At 38.3% G+C, this 21,131-nt stretch overlaps 1 protein-coding gene across 1 annotated transcript in view; it reads left to right on the top strand.

The window, feature by feature from the left end:
• Window positions 1-20,658, top strand: part of EPM2A (EPM2A glucan phosphatase, laforin) — a 191,437-nt gene extending 170,779 nt beyond the window's left edge. Inside the window, exons 3-4 of the mRNA XM_051997904.1 lie at window positions 10,774-11,015; window positions 19,409-20,658. Coding sequence (XP_051853864.1) covers window positions 10,774-11,015; window positions 19,409-19,686 — 520 coding nt within the window. The 3' untranslated portion in view covers window positions 19,687-20,658. The remainder of the gene's footprint in view (window positions 1-10,773; window positions 11,016-19,408) is intronic.
• Window positions 20,659-21,131: the final 473 nt, after the last annotated feature.

Below are 21,131 nucleotides of genomic sequence, written 5' to 3'. Positions count from 1 at the left end.
TTTTTATTTCACTCTTGATAAAGGAGAAAAATGCCTTCTGATAGAGGGTACTTAATTGGATACTTTTGTTCCTCTTCTCTCCTTGTCTTTGTCTTGTTTTAACATATTTCAATCACAGGTTCTTAACACTTTCTTTCTTTCCTTTTAAATCTCTTCAATCTTCTTCATGAAAATGAAATTCAAGTAACACCTCTTTTCTGACTTCATCCTCATTTGTGTAAACTTCTACTTGTGCTTTCTAACTATGTGGGAAAAGAAATATTCTCTGTCATTCCTTCTCTTCTATTCCTGAACTTATCTTTCCCTACTTGCCTTTATTTTTTCCCACATACAATATTGTTCTATTTCTGCTCACTGTACTTTGTGTAAGGTCATATAAATCTTGCCAGATTTTGCTGAAACCATCCTGCTCATCACAACTGTATTCAATCACAATCATATACCACAACTTGCTCAGCTATTCCCCAATTGATGAGGATCCCCTTAATTTCCAATTTTTTGCTGTCCTGTCCAGCAGGACATCAACAGTGGGTCATCGAGTGGAGCCGGGGCCGAGGAGGAGCAAAGGCTCCGTAAGACAACAGTCTGTAAGGCACATGTGCCTGGGAACAGGATCGGAGAGACAGAGAGGCAACTCAAGATTTAAGATGGTGAATGTCTCTGCTTTATTGAATGAAGAGGGTCTAGTTTTATATGATTTCTGGGTGGGGGGTTACAATGTAAAGAATGTCAGACCATAGGTGTGGCTGACATCCTGGGGCATACTCGTCCTGGGCGGGTAGGGCCAATTTCCTGGGACACACATAATCTTGTCTCAGGAATTTAATCACATTAGCTCTTTGTTTCCAAGGACATGGTTTCTGGAATGGAAGGGGGAATGGGTGAGGGGTTGGGGTTTGAAGGTTCAGTCTCTAGCATATCCCCCGTTTTTGTATTTTCAAATGATAAGGTGAAGGGCCTGTCTTAGGCTATGTGGCCGGCATCCATATTCAGTACCCAAGTAATCCGACCTTAAAAGGCCAGAAAAGGGCAGGACCCCTGTCTTAGGCTATGTGGGCGGCTTCCGTCCCAGCACCCCAGCATCAAACTTCCGGGGTGTGCTTCTGGAAAACGGGCCCACAATAATCCCGTCATTGGCTCCATCACAGCTTATCTACTGAATGCGGGGGAGGGGGGGGGCAATACCTGAGACCAGACCTTGTATGGATATGAGGAGGGGGTGGAAAGGGGTGAGGGGGATGAGGATGTCGAAGTTCAGAAAAAATGATTACATTCAATATGCTTATATACAATAAAGAGTGCAGCAATTACATATTATATAGAATGTAAGGTACGGGAGGCAATCTCCCAAAAAGGAAAAATTCTTAAGTGATTGGTACAATTAAACAGGTGTTATACAGATTCCATGACATTCAAGATTTTTTAAAACATGAGAACAACAAGTCTCTCAATCGTTGACACCATGTCTGTTTCAGGAGCTGTTCAGTGAATTTGAGTGTTTTGATCTTCTCTTCAGGTTCCAAGGTGTCTTGGTCTCGTAACTGATGATAGAAGATGTGTCTTTTTGTGATAGCAGAATCTACTTGAGATTTAACGAAAGTGGTTAATTTATTAAAGGCCCAAGGGCCAAAAGAAAGGAGGAGAAGGAGTCCCACAAGAGGGCCGAGAATACTAGGGAGAAGAGTGGATAGCAAGGGGGAAGTGGAGAACCAGTTCTTATGCCAGGATTCATTTTTTTCTCTTTCCTGTTTTCTTTTTTCCAGACTGTCCCTAACTTTTTGTAGGCTGTTTTCAACAAGGCCAATAAAAGCAGCATTCCTCCTTGAGGGCTGCACAAAGACCTCCTTGTTGTAAGAAGAGAAGGTCTAAGCCTCTTCTGTTTTGCAGGACGACTTCAGCTAAGGATGCTACTGAGTCTTTAAGGTGTTTGAGTCCTGCTTGCAATTCCTGTAAATCCTTATCTATAGCAGCGCTCAATTGGGAATATTGTTTGTCATTTTGTATAAGGGAGGCTATACCCGTCCCCGTTACTACCGCTCCGAGGCCAAGGAGGACGGTCAGGGTTAATGCAGTAAGGGGTTCCCTCCTGGTCCTGAAATTGCCAGTACTTTTTCTTTCCCAGATATCAAGGAAATCATCGGCCTGGTGTATATTAATATGAGGGAAGAGAAAGACAGAAATGCAGTAAGGCCAGCAGAGCAGGCAAAATAAGAGCCGTCAGGAGCGGCCACATATTGCCACGTCAGGTTGACAGGTATGGTGTGGTTGCAGACGCCTTCAAGCTGTTTGGGAGGAAGCATGTTAGGTCCTAGGAGACAAATTCCAATGAACTGATCAAACTGTTCTGTTAGCCCGGTGGGGTCTTCTATCAAGGACCTCATTTCCTTCTTAAAGGCCCTGACTTCTGTGGTGCCCAGGGGAGCGTTCACAAATCCTATACCTCCCTGGGCCGAAGGAACCTCTCTTAAGGGATATAATTTAGGACTTGGGATTTTAGTTCCCGGCAAAGGATAATTTCAGATATCTCTTTGAATTTGATCTAATTCCTTCCTTAAAGAGGAGAATGACTCTTTTTGGAGTCCAGCTGGGGTCAATCGAATTAAATCCTCCCGTACCCTGAGGGGCCCCGGAGGAGCTGATGGGATTAAGTCCTCACCTTCCCTTTCCTAAGACCATGGCTTCTTCTGGGGGTGGGGATAAGTATGGAGGAGGGAGAGATAACAATGGGTCCCATTGCTGGGTCTTTAAAGTTTCCTCCTTCGTGTCCTTTACACTTGGACTCTTACTCAACATTATAGAAGCCCCGGAAAGCCATAGTCCTGCATATAGAACCTCCTCTGGATTAACAGGTTCTTTGTTATTAACACACAAATTCAGTATTTGGCACACCCAATCTTCAAGGGAGCCAAATTTAGGCCAAATAGTGCCTCCACCAATGTCTTTGTCACCCCAGACAAAGCAGCAATACTTTATCATCTTTTTCTTGCTTTTTCCTTTATATTTTGGCAGTTTGTTCCAATTACTTAATTTGTTTCCCAAGGGACTATCTACCGGTATTCTCTGATCATTTTTCTCATTTCTCTCCGCGAGGGCTGGCTGGGACTGGGCCACACCCATTGAATTTGGACGGAATCTAAATTCCAAAAACACCCAAACACGCCAATTGTCGCCAATTGACTCCAGTCACCCTAGAAGGCCTAGCCAAGCCTACCTGTCCAGAGACCTAGAGTTTATGACTCAGGGCCTCACAGCGTCCTATGAGCGACAAATCCCCCCAAGACTGCCAAGAGTCTCCCAGCGAGCTCAAATTAGCCCGGGCATTTGAGCCGCAAGTCAGGGGCCTAGCCCTGCCTTCCATCAACATACAGTGTAAAAGGCCGGTCATCTTTCTCAAAAGGCAAGGTGGGAGTGGCCCCAAGTACTTGGGCGAAGTAAACCTTTAGATAAAGAAACTCTAGCCCCAGGAAGTAAAAAGCTTAGCAGCAACCATAGTATGGCCACAAATTAAAATAGTTACTTAAGGCAGTTTTACTTCTGGTCTATGCAGTCACACCTGAACTCAAAACTCCCAGCAAATATTAGCTGCAGTCCCAAAGGATTTTATCATCAGTTATCATTAATCAAGGACTTCAGATGAATCTAGTTCAAGAATCACAGTAAAGGGTTTACAGCTTATACAGCTATCTTTCTTATATAAGTAGACAGTTTTAAATTTAACATTACACAGATCTTGAAGTTCACAAGTAACTGAACCAAACTTCATATAACTTATTGCCCAACAGAGATGACAAATTTTAAGGCATAACTCAGTTACAAATTACCCAATACCTCTAGAAAACACACCATCTAAGTAGGAAGGTAAACTATCCCATCTTAGTCCCTCAGCATCTCAAAGAATGGGGAGGGAAAACAGGGAACAAGTCTAGAGAACATGAGAAAAGCACACGGGAAAGACAGACTTCTTTCCTAAGGGTATTCACCGAATTCTTAAATGGCTTCAGTTTCTCCCATTTACTCATTTCTTGCTGCAGTCAAGGAATGAGGGGAGAAAGGAAATAAAAAGCCATCTTCCAAAGAATTTAATTTGCCTTGACCTGAAATTTTATTCCCCAGCCATCATTCCAAAGGTCTTTCTTGAAGCTGCAACCTGGCCAGGGTTGGAGCCCAGGAAAAAAAAAAAAATCTTTGTTGGCAGGGACATAGAATGCCAATCCAGAAAAGAATAGAACCAGAACCGAGGGTACTAAGAGCAAAAGGTTTTAGGACTAAGAAAATTAGGAGCAAAAGAGTTCTCACCTGTAGGGTTAGGTAGGAAAGTGTAAGACAGCCTAGCCTGGCTTACCTAGATTATCTCTCCATAAGCAGCTAAGAAATAGTTTTAAGTAGTGCCCTGAGGCTAAGAAAAAAAACAAGAGCAGTTTAAAATCCCATCTTTGTAGACAGCCTTGTGAGCATGTAAAAGCGTAATTCTGAGGCTTCTACAGTTAACGCAGGATGACCAAATCAGGGAAACTGAGTAAAATGTATAGGACGAGCAGTCCTGAGGGCTAGAAGCTGCGGCTTTAAGAGCCAGGTAAAGGTCTGGAAGGGGCGCGGCTCACTTGTCCAAATTGCTAGCAAACTTCTATTTTAAACGTTGGTGACAACCTTTCCGGAGATTTGAGAAGATTTAGATTGAGTCCCCAATCTCCCCACTGTACAGTAACCCCAAGAAGGGGACAGGATAGGAGCATTTAAACGGCAGGTTGCCAAGCCACATGGGAGAGGTCCGAACCAGGCCTCGAGTTCTACACTCCCCACTCCATGGAAGAAGGGGGAGAAAAGGCCAGAACGAGGGTGGGGGAGGAAGAGATGCCATCTTACCCAGCGCAGTGCGTCTTGAATGGCGAGGGCTCCTCTGGAGATTCCACGCTGGAACTTGAAGGCAGGGCAGCTCATCTAAGCCCCCAAATCTTGCTGGGAGAGCAAAACCTGAAGGGAAGACCGCTTACCCCTGTCCAGGGAGTAGCTGCCGTGGGCAGAGACATTCTCTAAACTCACCCCAATTTACCCCCTTTCTCCTCGTGGCTACAGCCTGACCATTAGAGACTCCATAGCATTTAACAGTGGCATGGGAGAAGGGCTCAAACACAGGTCCTCTTACGTTTTTCCGGCTATCTCCCCAGAACAGAGCAAAGAGAGCGCTGGCCTGGGACCCCCAAAAGGAGTGGGGTCCCCAGAACGGCCACATGACCACTCTTTGGTCTGGGGTGGTGTTAAAGAGACACTTCCTCTCGTGTCTCAACAGTTCCTGCTGGAGAGCAGGACTACCCGGTGACAGGAAAAAAAAGATTAGAAATGCATTGAGATGCAAAGGAAGGGCCTTTCTCTCTCCAAAGGATTTGGACAGAGGGAGTTTCTTCAAGCAAAGCATCTGCTCCAGGACAGACTTTAGGGGCAGGGGAGTGTCTAGATCAAAATAGCAGCCTTTTCACCTGAAATGGAAGTAGGGTGAGACGGAACACAGATATCCTCCCCACCACCTTTAGAGATAGAGTGAGACCAAAGAAAGAACGCAGATTCTTCCCGGAAGAATACTGCCTGAACAGCTAAGGTGGGTCTTTCTTGTGATAGGGTCTGTATCCAATAGATATCTGAGGACCCGGGGGTGGATTTTCCCCTTTGTGCTCTAATGGTTGGGTATGAAGTATCTAGGGGGAGGGGTACGGCTTGCGCTAAACGCTGATGAGGTTTAATTGAAATGGTGGTGTTTAAGGCAGAAGCAATGACCTTAATTTCTCCCTTGTAATTATCCTTAGGGGAAAGGGAATTTAAGGGCAGCAATGAATTCTGCAGCGAAGCCCGTAGTGCTGAGAATTCTTGGGTCATCTGGACATATTGTCTCTGTATTTCAAGGGTTTTCCTAAGTTCAGACATGCATTTAGTGAGTTCTTTCTGAACTGCCATAAGATCAGGGGTGGTGAGGGGGCCCTGAGAGGTTTGCAAGTTTTGTGACTGTGTAAAGTAAATATCTTGGGGATTATAGGCAGCGGCTTCTGTCTTTAATTTTGCTGCGTCCTCTTCGCTAAGAGCATTATTTTCAGTTACAGGTATAGTCGACTTGCAAGTATTGGGGAAAACGCGGCAAGTGAGAGTACTGTCCGCGGGGGGTGGCGGGTCTATAATGACTGAGGGAGGGGATTCTGCTTCCTTTCTATTCTCAATCTTGGGAATTTCAATTGGAATGGAAGCAGCTGATGTGGCACGAGACATTGGGGCCAGACAAGATTCAGCGGAGGATAATAATTGCCGAACCCTGCCGTTGTTAGAGGCTCCTTCAATGACTTCATTAATTAATGTCCAGAGGGGAAAAACATTTACGGGAACAGCATTCGGCCCTTCTTGTTTTAGCAAATTGTTTAGGTCTCGGCCAACCTTCTGCCATTTCCCGGGGTGTATCTCAGGGCCATTTACAATAAACCAAGGACAGACCTTATCTATGTATATAAAGAATTTTATAAGGTCCTTCTTTTTTACTTTTATGCCTCTTTCCTTAAGATTTTCTTTAAGATCTTTAAGTAATATTTGTTCTTTAGATAAATGCGATCCCATAGTATTGACAGTCGCGAAAACTTACCTCTTCCCTTGCGGGGTTCCGTAGAGACCGTGAATTCTCTCGCGGAATGGGGGCCCTGGGTTCCGGGCGATCCGGGGGCGATCTGTCCGGCCGAGGTCCACTTCGAGCCCCACCGTTGGGTGCCAGTTGTCCTGTCCAGCAGGACATCAACAGTGGGTCATCGAGTGGAGCCGGGGCCGAGGAGGAGCAAAGGCTCCGTAAGACAACAGTCTGTAAGGCACATGTGCCTGGGAACAGGATCGGAGAGACAGAGAGGCAACTCAAGATTTAAGATGGTGAATGTCTCTGCTTTATTGAATGAAGAGGGTCTAGTTTTATATGATTTCTGGGTGGGGGGTTGCAATGTAAAGAATGTCAGACCATAGGTGTGACTGACATCCTGGGGCATACTCGTCCTGGGCGGGTAGGGCCAATTTCCTGGGACACACATAATCTTGTCTCAGGAATTTAATCACATTAGCTCTTTGTTTCCAAGGACATGGTTTCTGGAATGGAAGGGGGAATGGGTGAGGGGTTGGGGTTTGAAGGTTCAGTCTCTAGCATTTTGCCTCTGCAAAAGAATTGCCTGTGAGCTGCTACATTTTAAAAAAAATAAATAGGTTCTTTTCCCTTTCCTTTGGTCCCTTTGGATACAGATCCAATAGAGTAGGCACAGTTTTATAGGATTTTTGGCCTAGTTCCAAATTATTCTCCACAATTGTTGGATCAGTATATAACTTTACTAACAATGCATTCATGACCCAAATTTTCCACATCCCCTCCAGCATTAGTACCTCTTCTTTTCTGTCATATTAGCCAATCTGATAGGTGTAAGATGGTACCTAAAAATTATTCTAACATATATAATCACATTAAAATGCTTAAATTATTACTGCCTAGAGAAATGAAAATTAGAATAGTCCTTAGTTCTTGTTTTACTTTGGGGTTTTGCCCATGGTTGTTTGACATTGTTGTCCTCTTCTGAGTTTGTGTCTTGTGTATAACTTTCTATGGTCAGATTCCTTTTTGGTTGTTTTTTGCTCATTGTTTTACCTTTCTTTTAAATTTGAGATCTGCTACCAGGGTGAAAGAGGCCCTGTCTCAGGCTTCTTTACTGGGACTTATTAAATGGATAGGAATTAAATATACCAGAATCTTAGAATCATAAATCTGATTTAATTTGTACCTAAAAAAAAGCACTTCCCATTACCTAACAAGTAATATAGTGCAGTAGAGTTGGAATCAGAAGACCTGAGTATACTGTGAACAAGTCATTTAACTTTTCTGAGTTTTACTTTCCTCAGTTATAAAATCAATAGGTTGGTATAGGTGACCTCAAATGTCCCTGCCATTTCTAAGTCTACAATCCCATGATCTTGTGAAGTGATCATTCAGAATCTGCTTCAAGAGGAAAACTCTCAAGGAAGACTATTTCACCTACAGATAACTAGTATTAGAATTTTTTCTCAGCCTCAATTTGCCCTTTTTTTGTGTGTATAACTTCAATATATTACTCTTAGTTCTGTCCCTGGAGGGTTGGGGAGAACAAAACTAACCCTTTTCTATAGTAACTCTTAAAATGCTTCAAGACAAATGTTATATTCAAAGTCTTCTATAAATAAAACATTATCACCTTCATCATTTGGTCACTATATGTTATTAATTAAAAGCCTTCACCATCCCAGTGGCTATCCTTGAAATTTTCTCCATGTTATCAATGTTCTTCTTTAAATTGTGACCCTTAGAACTAAACACAGTATCCCAGATGTTGTACGCAGGGCAGAATGCAGTGGGATCTTACTTCCTTATTTCCAAAACATTTTTTCTCAATATAGCCCACCATACCATTGTATTTTGGGCCATCATATCATAACTGAATTTGAAATTCACTAAAATTCCTAGATCTTTGTCATATAAACTGCTATCTAACCATACTCATCTCATCTTCTACTTAAAAAGCAGGTTGTTTTAAAAGGCCTGAGTGCCTTTCTTTTTATTATATTCTTTATAAAAGAAAAATTATTCTTTTATTATTCTTTTTATTCATATTTAATCTTTAACTTTTTATATCTTTCTGTTATCTATTATGTTAGATAACTCTCTTCACTTTCATCTTTTATAAATCTGATAAGAATGTCATCAATTCCTGTATCTGCATCTTTTTGACAAAACTGTTAAACCTCATAAAACAAAGCACAAATCCTGAGGGCCCTTCATTGACCACCAGCTTCCATAAAAACATCGAATCATTAATAACTGAGTTCATTCATTCAGCCAATTCTGAATCCATCTATTTTTCTCTGTTAACTAGCCCACAGTTCCCAGTCTTTTCTATAAAAATACTAGGGGATATTTGATTAAATATATTGTTGAAAATTAAGTGAATTTTACTTTTAGCATCTCACTAATGTGTTAATTTAGTAATTGTTAAAAAAAAAAAAAGGAAAGAAAGGTGATTTGGTATGATATGTTCTTGCTGAAGCTATGGTAATTCTTCATAATCATCATATTCTTTTGAGATGTTCTCCAGTCAAATTTTAATAAGTTCATTATAATCTTCCCAAGAATTGAAGTCTAGGCTATTGGCCTATAATTTGTAGTCTCCATTCTTTTCTTTTAAAAACTCAGGACAACATTCTGAATGCCCGTGCTACTTCTCTTCTCCAAGATCTTTCATTTCCTTACTTTCAGTAAAATAGCTCAGCAATCTTAACTACTAGTTCTTTCAATACCCAAGGATGGGCCTACTTATTTGGTTCTAGCAATTTGAATTTATGTTCTAAGCTAAGTACTTATATTTAACTTGGTGGTTAATTCCCTATCAGCTATTTTTGTTTTATTCTTTTTGGCTCAAAAATCATTCTTTCTGATAGAGATAAAGAAGAAAAAAAAATCTGGGCAGCTGTGTCTTTTCTCTATAGTCAGTTAATAAACATTATCGTTCTTATTACTATTATTATTATTATTATTATGTGCCAAATATTGTGCTAAATACTTTACAATTATCTCATTTTAGCCTTTTAACAATTCTAGAAAGTAGATAACTATTTATTATCCTCATTTTGCAGATAAGGAAACTGAGGGAAACAACTTGTGACTTGTCTAGCATTATTGAACTGGTGAGAATCAGAGAGGATTTAAACTTACATTTTCGTGACTTTAGAGCTGGCACTCTATCCATTACACCACTGAATTGCTCCCATTATTCTGTTTATCCTAAGGAATTATATCCCTATTTTGATCATTCTATTTTCCTTAATGTAGCTAAATATATATACATACATACATGTATGTATGTATGTATATATTTTAATTTAGGTTTTTAGTTTTTAGTTTAGTTGTTTGTTTAGTTTTCCTTATCAGCCTCAGCACATTTTGAAAGTCTCTGGATATTATTCTTACAACCATGACATGCTTTTGCATACATCTTCAGTTACCTACTTACTCTTGCTTCCACCTTCTATACCTATGGCTTAAAAATGTAAATTTGTTGGTGTGATTGGTATTCATCTTCATTGATTTCTTAAATGCTTTGCAATTTTCATAGTCATTGAAATGGTTTCACTTTGTGTTTTCAGAATTTCAGGTCTCTCGGCCTTATTTCTCTTGCAGAATTTTGGTGTATTGAATCTGATCTATCCTTTCTCTTTAGCTTTTGAAATCGGCTTTTCCAAAATATAGGGTACATATCAGACTCTGTTCATCTTTCCTTTATTTTATCATATACTCTAGTACAGTATTCTCTAGAAATAGATACTCTAGGAGAGTATCATATACTCTAGAAGAAAATGGCCATTTTTAATAAAATTCTCATCATTTCTAATCCAGTTACCAGTTTGTCTCTGTTAAATGAGAATCTAATCTAGAATTCAATTTCCCTTTGTGCTCCCTCCATCTTTTAAAAGATGATATTATTGTTAAGGAGTTATAGAAACGTCAGCAGAAACTGCATTTAAAAAACAGCCTTGAAGTAGAAATAAGCTTAGTATAATTATTAGAAAATGTAGGGAAAATCTATAAGGCAACTTACCCATCTGAAGCAGGGGAGCCCTTTAACCAGAAAGCTAAAATGGTTCATTTTCGGAGAATTCTTGTTAACTAAAGTTTTAATGTAATGCCTTGTGTATTCCTTATCACATTAAATCACAATAATACCTATCTCTCTTTTTAAATTCTAGAATTCTCCCAAATATCTGGTTAGGAAGCTGCCCTCGACAGTTGGAACATATAACAATTAAACTGAAGCATGAATTAGGAGTGACGGCAGTAATGAATTTTCAGACTGAATGGGATATAATGCAGAATTCATCAGGTTGCAACCGCTACCCAGAGCCTATGACCCCAGAGACTATGATTAAGCTCTATAAAGAAGAAGGAATGGTCTATGTATGGATGCCTACAACAGACATGAGCACTGAAGGTAATGATTCTGATGATTGCTTCTCTGCTAAATGTTTTAAAGAAATCCTTGGAAATGCATACTTCACAAATGAAGCAAAATTCTATTTTAGATTTAGCTACACAATTTTATTAAGTACTTTGTATTCTGTTTACTTAATAAAATTTGTATTCTGTTTTCATGATTATAACCAATGAAATTGATTCCTGATAAATTTATTGTTTTTAAAAAGTAGTTTTCCAAGGTCATAATATCTATCCATTACTTTCTTATAAATTTGAATAAACATATATTCTCAGTTTTGTTTACTTGTATTTTAGGGAAGACTGGTTTTCTCATATTTGATATCTAACGCTCCAATTACTCTATAATTTCATTGATGTGAGCATTTTCTCCAACAATACAACTTATAAGTCATCCATACTGTTCTGATACTGTGCAATTATCATCCATACACCGCCGTTTATACTCCCACAGAAAGATCTACCTGATTCCTTTCTTTTATTCTTGACATTGAAAGCTGTGCACCTAGCTTGTCTTTAAGTTGTCTTTCACTTTTCTTATGTGACCAATACATTTTTAAAAATCTAATCATGCATCTTTCTGATGAAGTTCTTGACACTTCTGCATAATTCCTTGGACTTTCACTTGCCATCACCACTCTCCCCTCCAAAAAAACAACACAACAAAACAAAAACCCTTTATTTATTGTGGTTCTCAAATTCATTTTTTCAGAGAGTATAATAATCTTTTACTGGCAGCCTTATAATATCATCAGAAGAATAATTATATTAAGACTAAATTTTATTTCATGAGAAACTTAAAGTCATTAAAAGATCTTTGCAGTTTTTCAGTGGCTGTATAGCCTGCTCTTTTCCATCTCAATTCTGGGCCCAGATCCATGTCCTTTTGTAATATCTAACCCAGATAGACTGATGGATATGTATATTATTACAACTGCATATTATTATCTATGCAAGCAGTCATTCTTTATCATCCTGTTTTTTCTGTATGCAGGCATAAAATTTAAAATCCTTCAAATTTGAAATTGTTATTTGGTTTGAGATTTTAAAATTCTAATTCTCCGACCATGGTTCTTCCTAATCACATTGCATTTGCTAATCCTGACCTGGCAGTGTTCAGAACAATGACTGAATTTAGGGAATCCTGGAAGTATAATTAGTATCTTGTATTGTGCAAAGCATTAATGTAAGAAGTGCTATTAGGGGTTTGGTTTAGTTTAGTTTAGTTTTGTTTTCTGAATTGCAGAATTTTCTACTTAGGATTTGAAAAGTTATCTAGTCCAATTTCTTCCTCAGTGGTCCCCAGTTCAAGCTTTAATCATTCTTCTAGGAAACCCATTGGTTGTGGTTGTGATGTTAAATTAGTTGTGATACTCTTTTAGAATGTGATATATTCTTTATGGTGAGAGTGAACTGTTCCCTTCCCTTCCCAAAACCAGGTTGGACCTTCCAGTCTGACTATAGACTAGAGTAATGCTAGTCTCCTTTAGTGTTCCATTGTTTTATATTGCCTATTTAGGACTAGAGCTGGCTTTTTTGGAATGAGGCATTTTAACTTTCGAGGATATTTGTATGGAGATGTTGTGTAAAACATAATTTTTGTGGAGCTATATTTTCCCAATCCACACTTAGTTTGTCTTACATAATCCATTCATTAACATGTTTTTATTAAGCATCTCCTATATGCTAGACAGTGGAGATACAACAAAACAAAACAAAAAAGAAGCATGAGAACCTCAAGCCACCAAAACCCCAGCAACAATTTTCAATAAATAGATAAAAGAGCATTTGAGCAATGGAACCATTGCTTTCTATCATTAAATCATTCATTCAGTCAGCAAGAATTTACTATACACCTGTTGCATACCAGATATTGTGCTAATTACTGACAATTACAAAGAATGAATTAATCTATACTTAACAATGAGCTGACATTTTAATGAGGTACACATAAGAAATATGTATAGTATAAATATAAATAAAAACTCATTAAAATTAGTTAAATACCAGGTGGTTTGAGTGAAGTTGGGAGTATTAGGTTCATGTAGATGATTGTATCTGAGCTGCATTTAAAGGAAGAAGGGAATCTTTGAAACAGAGTACTTTTTTCAGGGTACATTCCAGGTAGGCACCATGGATAGGGCAAAAGGCCCAAAGATAGGTAGTAGGAAGTTATGTCTGAGGAACAGAGAGAAGGGCAGTTTGGATGAAGAGCAATGTGGGAAGAGCAGTATTATCCAATAATAAGTTTAGGACAATTTATAAAGGGATTTAAACTAAACAAGAATTTATATTTTATCCAAAGAAGCAATAGTTTTCTATTCCGGTAGAGATGATTGAGTAGGAGAGTCATTTGATCAGATCTACACTTGAGGAAAATTACTTTATCTGCAGTATATAAGATGGACAGAAATCCATTTTATACCAGGCAGAGATATAAATGAGGAGATTGTTGAAATATCTAAGTGATGGGTAAAAGGGGTATGAACCAAAGTGATAGTTATGTCAGTGAAGGGAAGGGATCAGATGCAAGATGTGTTGTACAGATAGAAAGATCAAGATTTGGCAGCTGACTAGATAAATGGGATGAGGGAAGGGAGGATTCAAGAATAATGCTTGAGTCACTGGAAGGATAAGGGGATATTTGACTGAAATAAGGAAATTTGGAAGAGGGGAGGACTTAGTATAGATGATGGTTCAATTTTAGACATATTGAATTTAAAGGGCCCCTGGGATATTCAGTATGAAATGTTAAATATTCAGTTGGTGATGTAGAGAGGCAGAGAGAGAAAAAAAGAAAGACAGATAGATAAAAATAGAGACAGAGAGAGACACAGAAGTAGAGACAGAGATATACAGAGAGACGGGGAGAGAGAGAGATAGAAAGAGAGAGAGAGAGAGAGAGAGAGACAGACAGACAGACAGACAGACAGACACAGACAGACAAAGAGACAGAGACAGAGAGTGGGAGAATATAATTAGAGGAGGGAAAATAGAAGAGAGCCCAGGATAGAACTTTGGAACGCACTCAAAAGAGGAAGCAATGAAGAAGTGATTGAACAAGAGAGCGTGATATCACAAAAACCCAGAGAAGTTATACTGTCAGATACAAGGAATAAGTGGAAAAAGATAAGGGCAGAGAAAAGACCATCAAATTTGGCACTTATCAGATCTTTGGTAACTTTGAGATAATTGATAATTTTGGAGAGAGTAGTTTCATTTGAATGGTCACATTGGAAGCTAAATTGTAAAGATATGAAGTGGACAATCACTTTTATAGTTGAGCAGTTTGGAAGTTCAGCCTTTGCTTATGATTTGGATTCTATAATGTAATTACTAAACGGTACAATGAAGCTTCAAAGAATACTGCTAATGACCTTCCTTGTGTCATATCCTTTTATTCCAACCCAAACCATGCATGGGCTCATGTGCACTATTGACCTGTCCTTATTGGCTTAATTGATCATTTTTATATGATTTAGGAGAGACTTGAATTAAAACTGAACATTCCTATCCCTTGCTGATTTTTATGTAAATATTTTTTAGGGTTAAAGAGATGCATGGTGTTAACCTGAGGCAACCAGACTATGCCAATTAGCATTTTTTCATCATGTCCAAGAAAGCTCTTTATCCTACAAGAACACTCAACCTGGAAAGGCATCCCTCAGAAATTCCTTCTGCTCTGATTGGATTTTAGAGAGCTCCTACAGAATCTCTATTTAAATAGGGCTATGAGCCAACAATCTCCTCATTTCCCACTGTGCTGTCTTTCTCTGAGCTTCTACATCATGCCCTGGGTGCTTTCTTTCAGCTTCATTTTATATTTATATAAAAATCTTCTTACTCTGAGGTAGCTCTCTTTTCACTTGTGACCTGCTGCCTCTCACAGAACATATTGAAATCTATTAAAATGACATTTTCAGAGAGAAGTAGGGGCAATCAAAAGAGTACTGATTTTTGGACATCAATATTTGGAGTCAAACCCTAGTTTTACCACTTGCTACCTGTGTAAACTTGGGCAAGTCCCTTAAAATTTCCCAGCCTCTTCTGTAAAATCAGGGGCTTGGACTAGATAGTTTTTTAAGCCTAAGCTTGAATTTTGGGATCTAAGGAACTCCTTAGCAACTATTATTCTATTATTTGTAATAGAATGAACTGCATAGCTCCTTAAGACTAAAGGGTTTTCTACTGAGCCAGACTTTTCCTAGAATAGACAGTCAAAGGGTTAATAACCATTCCTGCATCCCAATGGGATGTTTTATCAATAAATCAATCAGCCTATGAGGCTCACAGGATGAGCATATGAACATATAGATTAATCCAGCTGAATATTTTTAGAGCCCTAGAGAAAAATCTATGTGGAAGTGTTTTGAGCTGTAGCATAATGCTGTCAGATGAGGTATAAGACAGAAGACAGTTGTTAGGCTAGACTGTCACCACTAGTTGTCACTGAGCTGTTAAAATCAATTGTACAATCGATTGTTACTTGTGTATGCTTTGTTGTAGGCAGAGAAGATGTTTAAGTGTTGTTTTTTCCCCAGGATGTTATTTTATTCTAACAATAAAAAGCTCCCAAACCTGCTGACTACTTCAAAACTCTTCCTCCAAATTCAGTTTATATTTTGCAAGGAAACCACTCTTATTATGATGCTAATTTGTAGCATGGCAACAGATGCCCGGGCTAATTTCTGGGAACAGTTAATGGGCCTTAGTAAAGGATTGAGGTGAGGTCAGATGTTGAACTTTTGACATTCAGAATATGCCAAGAGTCTGTTAAAGTGACTACCAGGAAGTGCCTGGGACTCTAGGGAGTGTGTCTACATTACATTTTGAGTGTTTCAGGGGAAAAAAAAAGGAATACATGAATAAAATATATCAACAAAGTCACACCTGACCTTCCCCCCCCCCCATACATTTTACTGAAAGAAATGTAAATTCATATAAACATGTATATGCATCTCTATCATGTGGGGAGGAGGCAGAATTGATCCTTCCAGAGCCAGTCTTTGGCAAAAATGCAAAGAAGATGAAATTTTTCTTTGATACCTTTCTCTCCTTATTTAGTATCTCTCCATGCCTTCATGCTGATCCCTGGTTGTACCACCCTGCTCTGGTACTACCTCTTTTAAAAATCTTTTTTTTTTTTTTTTTTTTTTTTTTTTTATTATGAACCAACCAAACAAAAACATTTAGTGTGTAGAGAAGTACAAGAAGGAGGCATATATAAAAAACTGTGAAGTGTGATACCAAGCAAACCAATGTCTGTACATATATATATTCACAACTCCCATCCCTGAAAAGAAGTTAAATTGTACACACATAAACATTTATTAAACTGCTATACGTGCTCTGTGGTGGGGATACAAAGAGAGGAAAAAGACAGCTCCTTCTTTGAAGGACTCATAATCTATAGTTCCTCAAAACAAATCATCTCTCTCCCCTTTCAAAATCTCATCATTCCACTCTTAGCCAGGTATGGGGCATATCTAAGTATGATTGAGAATAGGCCAGTTGGGTTTAGGATCAGAGAACAAATCTGGATGCATCACCAGGTTTAACCAGATAACCACTAGAGTTTGTTAAAGTAAGAAAGTTTTCCTCCCTTTCTTCCTTCCCTCCTTCCTTTTCTCCCTCTTTCTCTTTCCCCTTTCTTCTTCCCTTTTCCCCTTCTCCTTCCCCTTTCCTCTTTCTCCTTCCTCTTTCCCCTTCCCCCTTCCTCTTTCCCTTCCTCTTCCCTTTTTCCCTTCCCCCTCCTACTTCCTCTTTTCCTTTCCTCTTTCCCCTCCCCCTTCCCCTTCTCCCTTCTCCCTTTCCCTGCTCCCTCCCCTTTCTCCTTCTTCTTCCCCTTTCCTCTTTCCCTTCTCCCTTCTCCTTTCCTCCCCCTCTCCCCTTCTCCTTTCCCTTCCTCTTTCTCTCCCCTTTCCTTTTCCTCTCCCCTTCCCCTTTCCCTTTCTCTTTCCTTTCATGTCTATGGCCAACTCTGAACCTTTAAGCAGAGGGAATGTGGAGATGTAGCAATAATGACCAGTGAGGAAATAGAGAGAAAGACACTTCCTGATATCAAGAGTTCAAGATTCCAATGGGAGGAGACAATATAAAAAGCAGTGTACAAACAAGATATTTATAGTGTAAAAGGGAGGTAATCAAAGAGAGAAGGAACTAGCAAGGGGTGGGGAAGGTAGAGGGAGACCAGGGAAGGTCTTTTGCATAAGGTGGGGTTTGGGTTGAGGAAGAGGTAAGGGAGCTCTTGGAGAATGGTATTTTTTTATTCAGTGAAGTATGTTGTTATTTGTCTTTCATTTCTGAAGAGGACCATGATATCAGGGAGGTAAAGCCATGACATGTAAGTGAATTGGATTTAAGTGAGGGAGGGCTTTGCAAAGTCACCTGCCTCATCTTCCCCTCCAGAGCCATCTGGGTCCAGTGAAAAGACAGAGATCAGGAGTATTGGAGATGGCCCTAGATGCAGTGGGAGACCTTGGCCTTTGGTGCGACTTCAGTGAAGTATGAGATAAAGGTACCACTGTAGGTTTAAGGGAGGTATGAAAAGGTTTGAAATAACCACTGTGATGAGTGGGATTAGAGAGGTGTAAAAAAAATTGCCTTGCAGCAATTATGGTATACACATACACACATACTAGACATTTATTAAATGCCTAATATCTATAAAATTCTGTGCAAAGTGATAGGAACATAAAGGCAAAAATGAAGTAGCATTTGCCCTCAAGGAGCTTATATTCTATTAGGGGAAATGTAAATAAATATGAAGTGTTACTTTTTTACATAATATTCACATAGAGATGTACAAAATATGGATAATAAATGAGTTGAATTAGAGTTATTAACACAAGAAGATATTTGATTTTCACAAACTGTAAAGAGAAGTGGTCTTTTCCTGTTAAGGTTTCTATTTTAACAATCATTTCTTCCTTGTTAATCAGGGTCAAATCAAAACTAGTAATCCAACTCATTTTCTCTTTTTTGAAGAATAAAATTATTAAGGTAAGATAAGAATTTATCAGCTGCTCTGCTTTAACACAAAAAGACCTCCAATAAAAATCTGGATACATGAAATCCTCCATCATTGTGTTGTCATGCTTCAGAAATCTGTTTGCTGAGTTCATTATCCATTTCTTCCTTCTGTCCAAATGATCTATAGGATATTTTCATCATACTATCATATTCTGTTTCCTCCTCCACTTGGTCCATGGATACAGTGAAAGTTTTCTTTGGTTCTTTTAACTTCTAAAATTCTATAAATCTATACAGCATTATTTTTCTCCTTCTTTGCTTCCTGGACTTTCATGAGATTACATTTACAGATGCATTGTAGTCATGATTTCAATCTCAATAAGTCTCAGTGATAGTTATATAGGTGAATTTATCTTCCTATATTTCTCTAGTTCACATTACTTATTACACATATTTATTCATCTGGGACCACAAATTTTATTTATCCCTTTCTGTTGAATATTATATCCGATGATACTGATTTCTTCTACTGATTTTCTTCTTTCTGTGTTGTATCTAATACTCTCTTTGATATCTAGCTTTATTGACATTTCTGATGGTATACATTTGGCTTACTTTGAAATGTTTAGAAAGAAATTAAATGTTACATTAAATGTTAACATAACTGATTTAAAAGCCCCTGACATATAATACTCTTGCATTATATGATGATAAGTTAGATCACTTGCCCAGAAGCACATACTGTTAAAGGTGGAATTTGAATCTTGATTCCAAGTCAGTATATTATGCTGCTATGTATCCATGTTATGCAGTCCAAATCATAAATTCAAATGAACATAAGCTAAATGTACTCAACCAATTTCTTTAAATCCTCTGAACTAATTCTATTATGTGATCGAAATGGGTTAAGAATTGATATTAATATTGTGGAACAAAATGTTTTTGGAAGGACATGTAAATGAAATGAAATTGTGGTGCAGTTAGATGAGAGGTTCTTTTTGAAATAAAATAATCCTCTGCTTAGTCTGTGGTAATGCTACTAGACAGCTATAATCCATGTCAAGAAAAAAAAAAAAGCTGTGTCCACCCTGAGGTATTTGTTAACTTTTCCTTTTGAGTGACATTTGCCCAGAAATGGAAGTAACGGGGTAGTGGTGAGAAGAAACAGTAACATGGAATGAAGATTTTTGCTGGTATTGTTCCATTGTTTTTGAGTTGACCTATGTTGGAAAACTATTACCTTTTCTTTAAAAGAAAAAATAAAAACAAGCAAACAACCCTTGCAAGGAAACAAGCTGTCTTCTCCCTATCTCACCTTGCATAGCATTCTGATTTCACGGTGCAGGAGACAAGTTATTATTAGCTGTGATATTCAGGTTTTGTTCCTAATGTGTATGTGCCTTGCTTTCTCAATCCTAGGCAGAGTGCAGATGTTGCCTCAGGCGGTCTGTCTTCTCCACAGCCTGCTGGAGAACGGACATACAGTCTACGTCCACTGCAATGCTGGAGTTGGCAGATCGACAGCTGCTGTGTGTGGCTGGCTCAAATATGTGATGGGCTGGAATCTGAGGAAGGTGCAGTACTTCCTCATGTCCAAAAGGCCTGCTGTCTACATCGATGAGGAGGCACTGACCCGTGCAGAGGAAGATTTTTATCAGAAATTTGGGAAGGTTCGTTCTTCCTTATGTACTCTCTAGAGGGTACAATCTCAAACTCCTGTCAGGGAAATTGGATGATATTTTAAGGTGATTCGAAGACAGACTAATTAAACAGTAGTATGGTATAGTTTAGTAGTAGTGTTTATTATTATTTTTATATTATTGTTATTATTAGTCTGGCATGCCCATTTAAGTGTCTGTTTTGGGTTAGAAATATATTTTCTCCGGAGTACATTCTAAAGAAATTTATGAATTGCACAAGAAATGGGGTAAAACAAGGTAACAAACATAATCGACAACATCTGTAATCAGACTATTTATTTTGGTTAGCTTATACCTGGGTGACTTTATAAAAAATTTAAGATTATAAACACTGTTTCTTGTTGCATTGTATGTAACCATTTGCTGCCTGAAAGGGGGAGAAAATCTATAATTATACAGATTTCATCTTTTACAACAAAAATAACAAAGACAGTCCTACTGTTTTGTAAATGGAAACCATTTGGCCTGCTACCAAGCAAGATACTAAGTCTGGAAGATGGAGGTTTCATAAATCCTTGCTGAATGGAATGGAATGGAATGGGATTTCTTGTTCTGTAGGGAGAGGGTGTGTTGATAAACAATTTGCATAGCTGAAATTCTTAACTTTGTTCTGAACCTTTTGGGAAGTCTAATGAAAACTGTAGACCTCTTAAAAATAATGTTTTTAAATGGAAAATATATAACAAAAGATTACTTCAAAAAATCAATTATATTTATATAAAGTTGTTAAAATATTATGAAAAAATTCACAGGCTACTAGGTTAAATAAATGCTCTGATAAATCTGCGAAAACTGTAGGAAAAATATTACTTTATGTAAGTCCATCATGGGAACTGGCTCTTGATTTATAGCAGAGATTTTTTTCAAGTGCACTATCTTTCATGTTTCATTTTGTCTTTGAATTCTTTAGAACCTTCTAGAATGCTTGGAACATAGTAGGTACTTAATAAATATTTATTTATTGATTAATTGGCTACTTGTCTTCTTGCTTATTTGAAAAATAAAGGCATTTTACAGCTCCTGACTCTATTATCTCAATATTTGATAGCCTATTCTATGTTAGGCTCTTTTAGTCATCAAAGAAACGAATTTCTATCATTTGAAAAATAGTCTGATTTCAAGGGGAAAATGATCTATGTCAAAGTAAGGGGACTTACTTTAGGGGACTATGATCAAGAGGTGTCTCAGAGCAAATAGGAGTTAAGTCAGATCCCATTTCCTTTGCATATCATCCACATTTTTCTCCACTGTGCCATGAGAAATAATGGTCATTCCTTATGATGCCACATGAGAGTATTGATTGCCATTCCTGTCACATAAATTATAGATAAGAATTAATCTCACTTTCTAATTCATAAATTGTGTGGCTGAATATTACATTGGAATTTAAATTCAATCATTCTCAGCCTTTTCAGTCTAAGTAACTTAGACTATTAGATAAC

Source organism: Antechinus flavipes, chromosome 4 (genome assembly GCF_016432865.1).
Source record: "Antechinus flavipes isolate AdamAnt ecotype Samford, QLD, Australia chromosome 4, AdamAnt_v2, whole genome shotgun sequence".
Taxonomy (NCBI): domain Eukaryota; kingdom Metazoa; phylum Chordata; class Mammalia; order Dasyuromorphia; family Dasyuridae; genus Antechinus; species Antechinus flavipes.
This window is presented reverse-complemented; position numbering and strand designations above follow the sequence as displayed.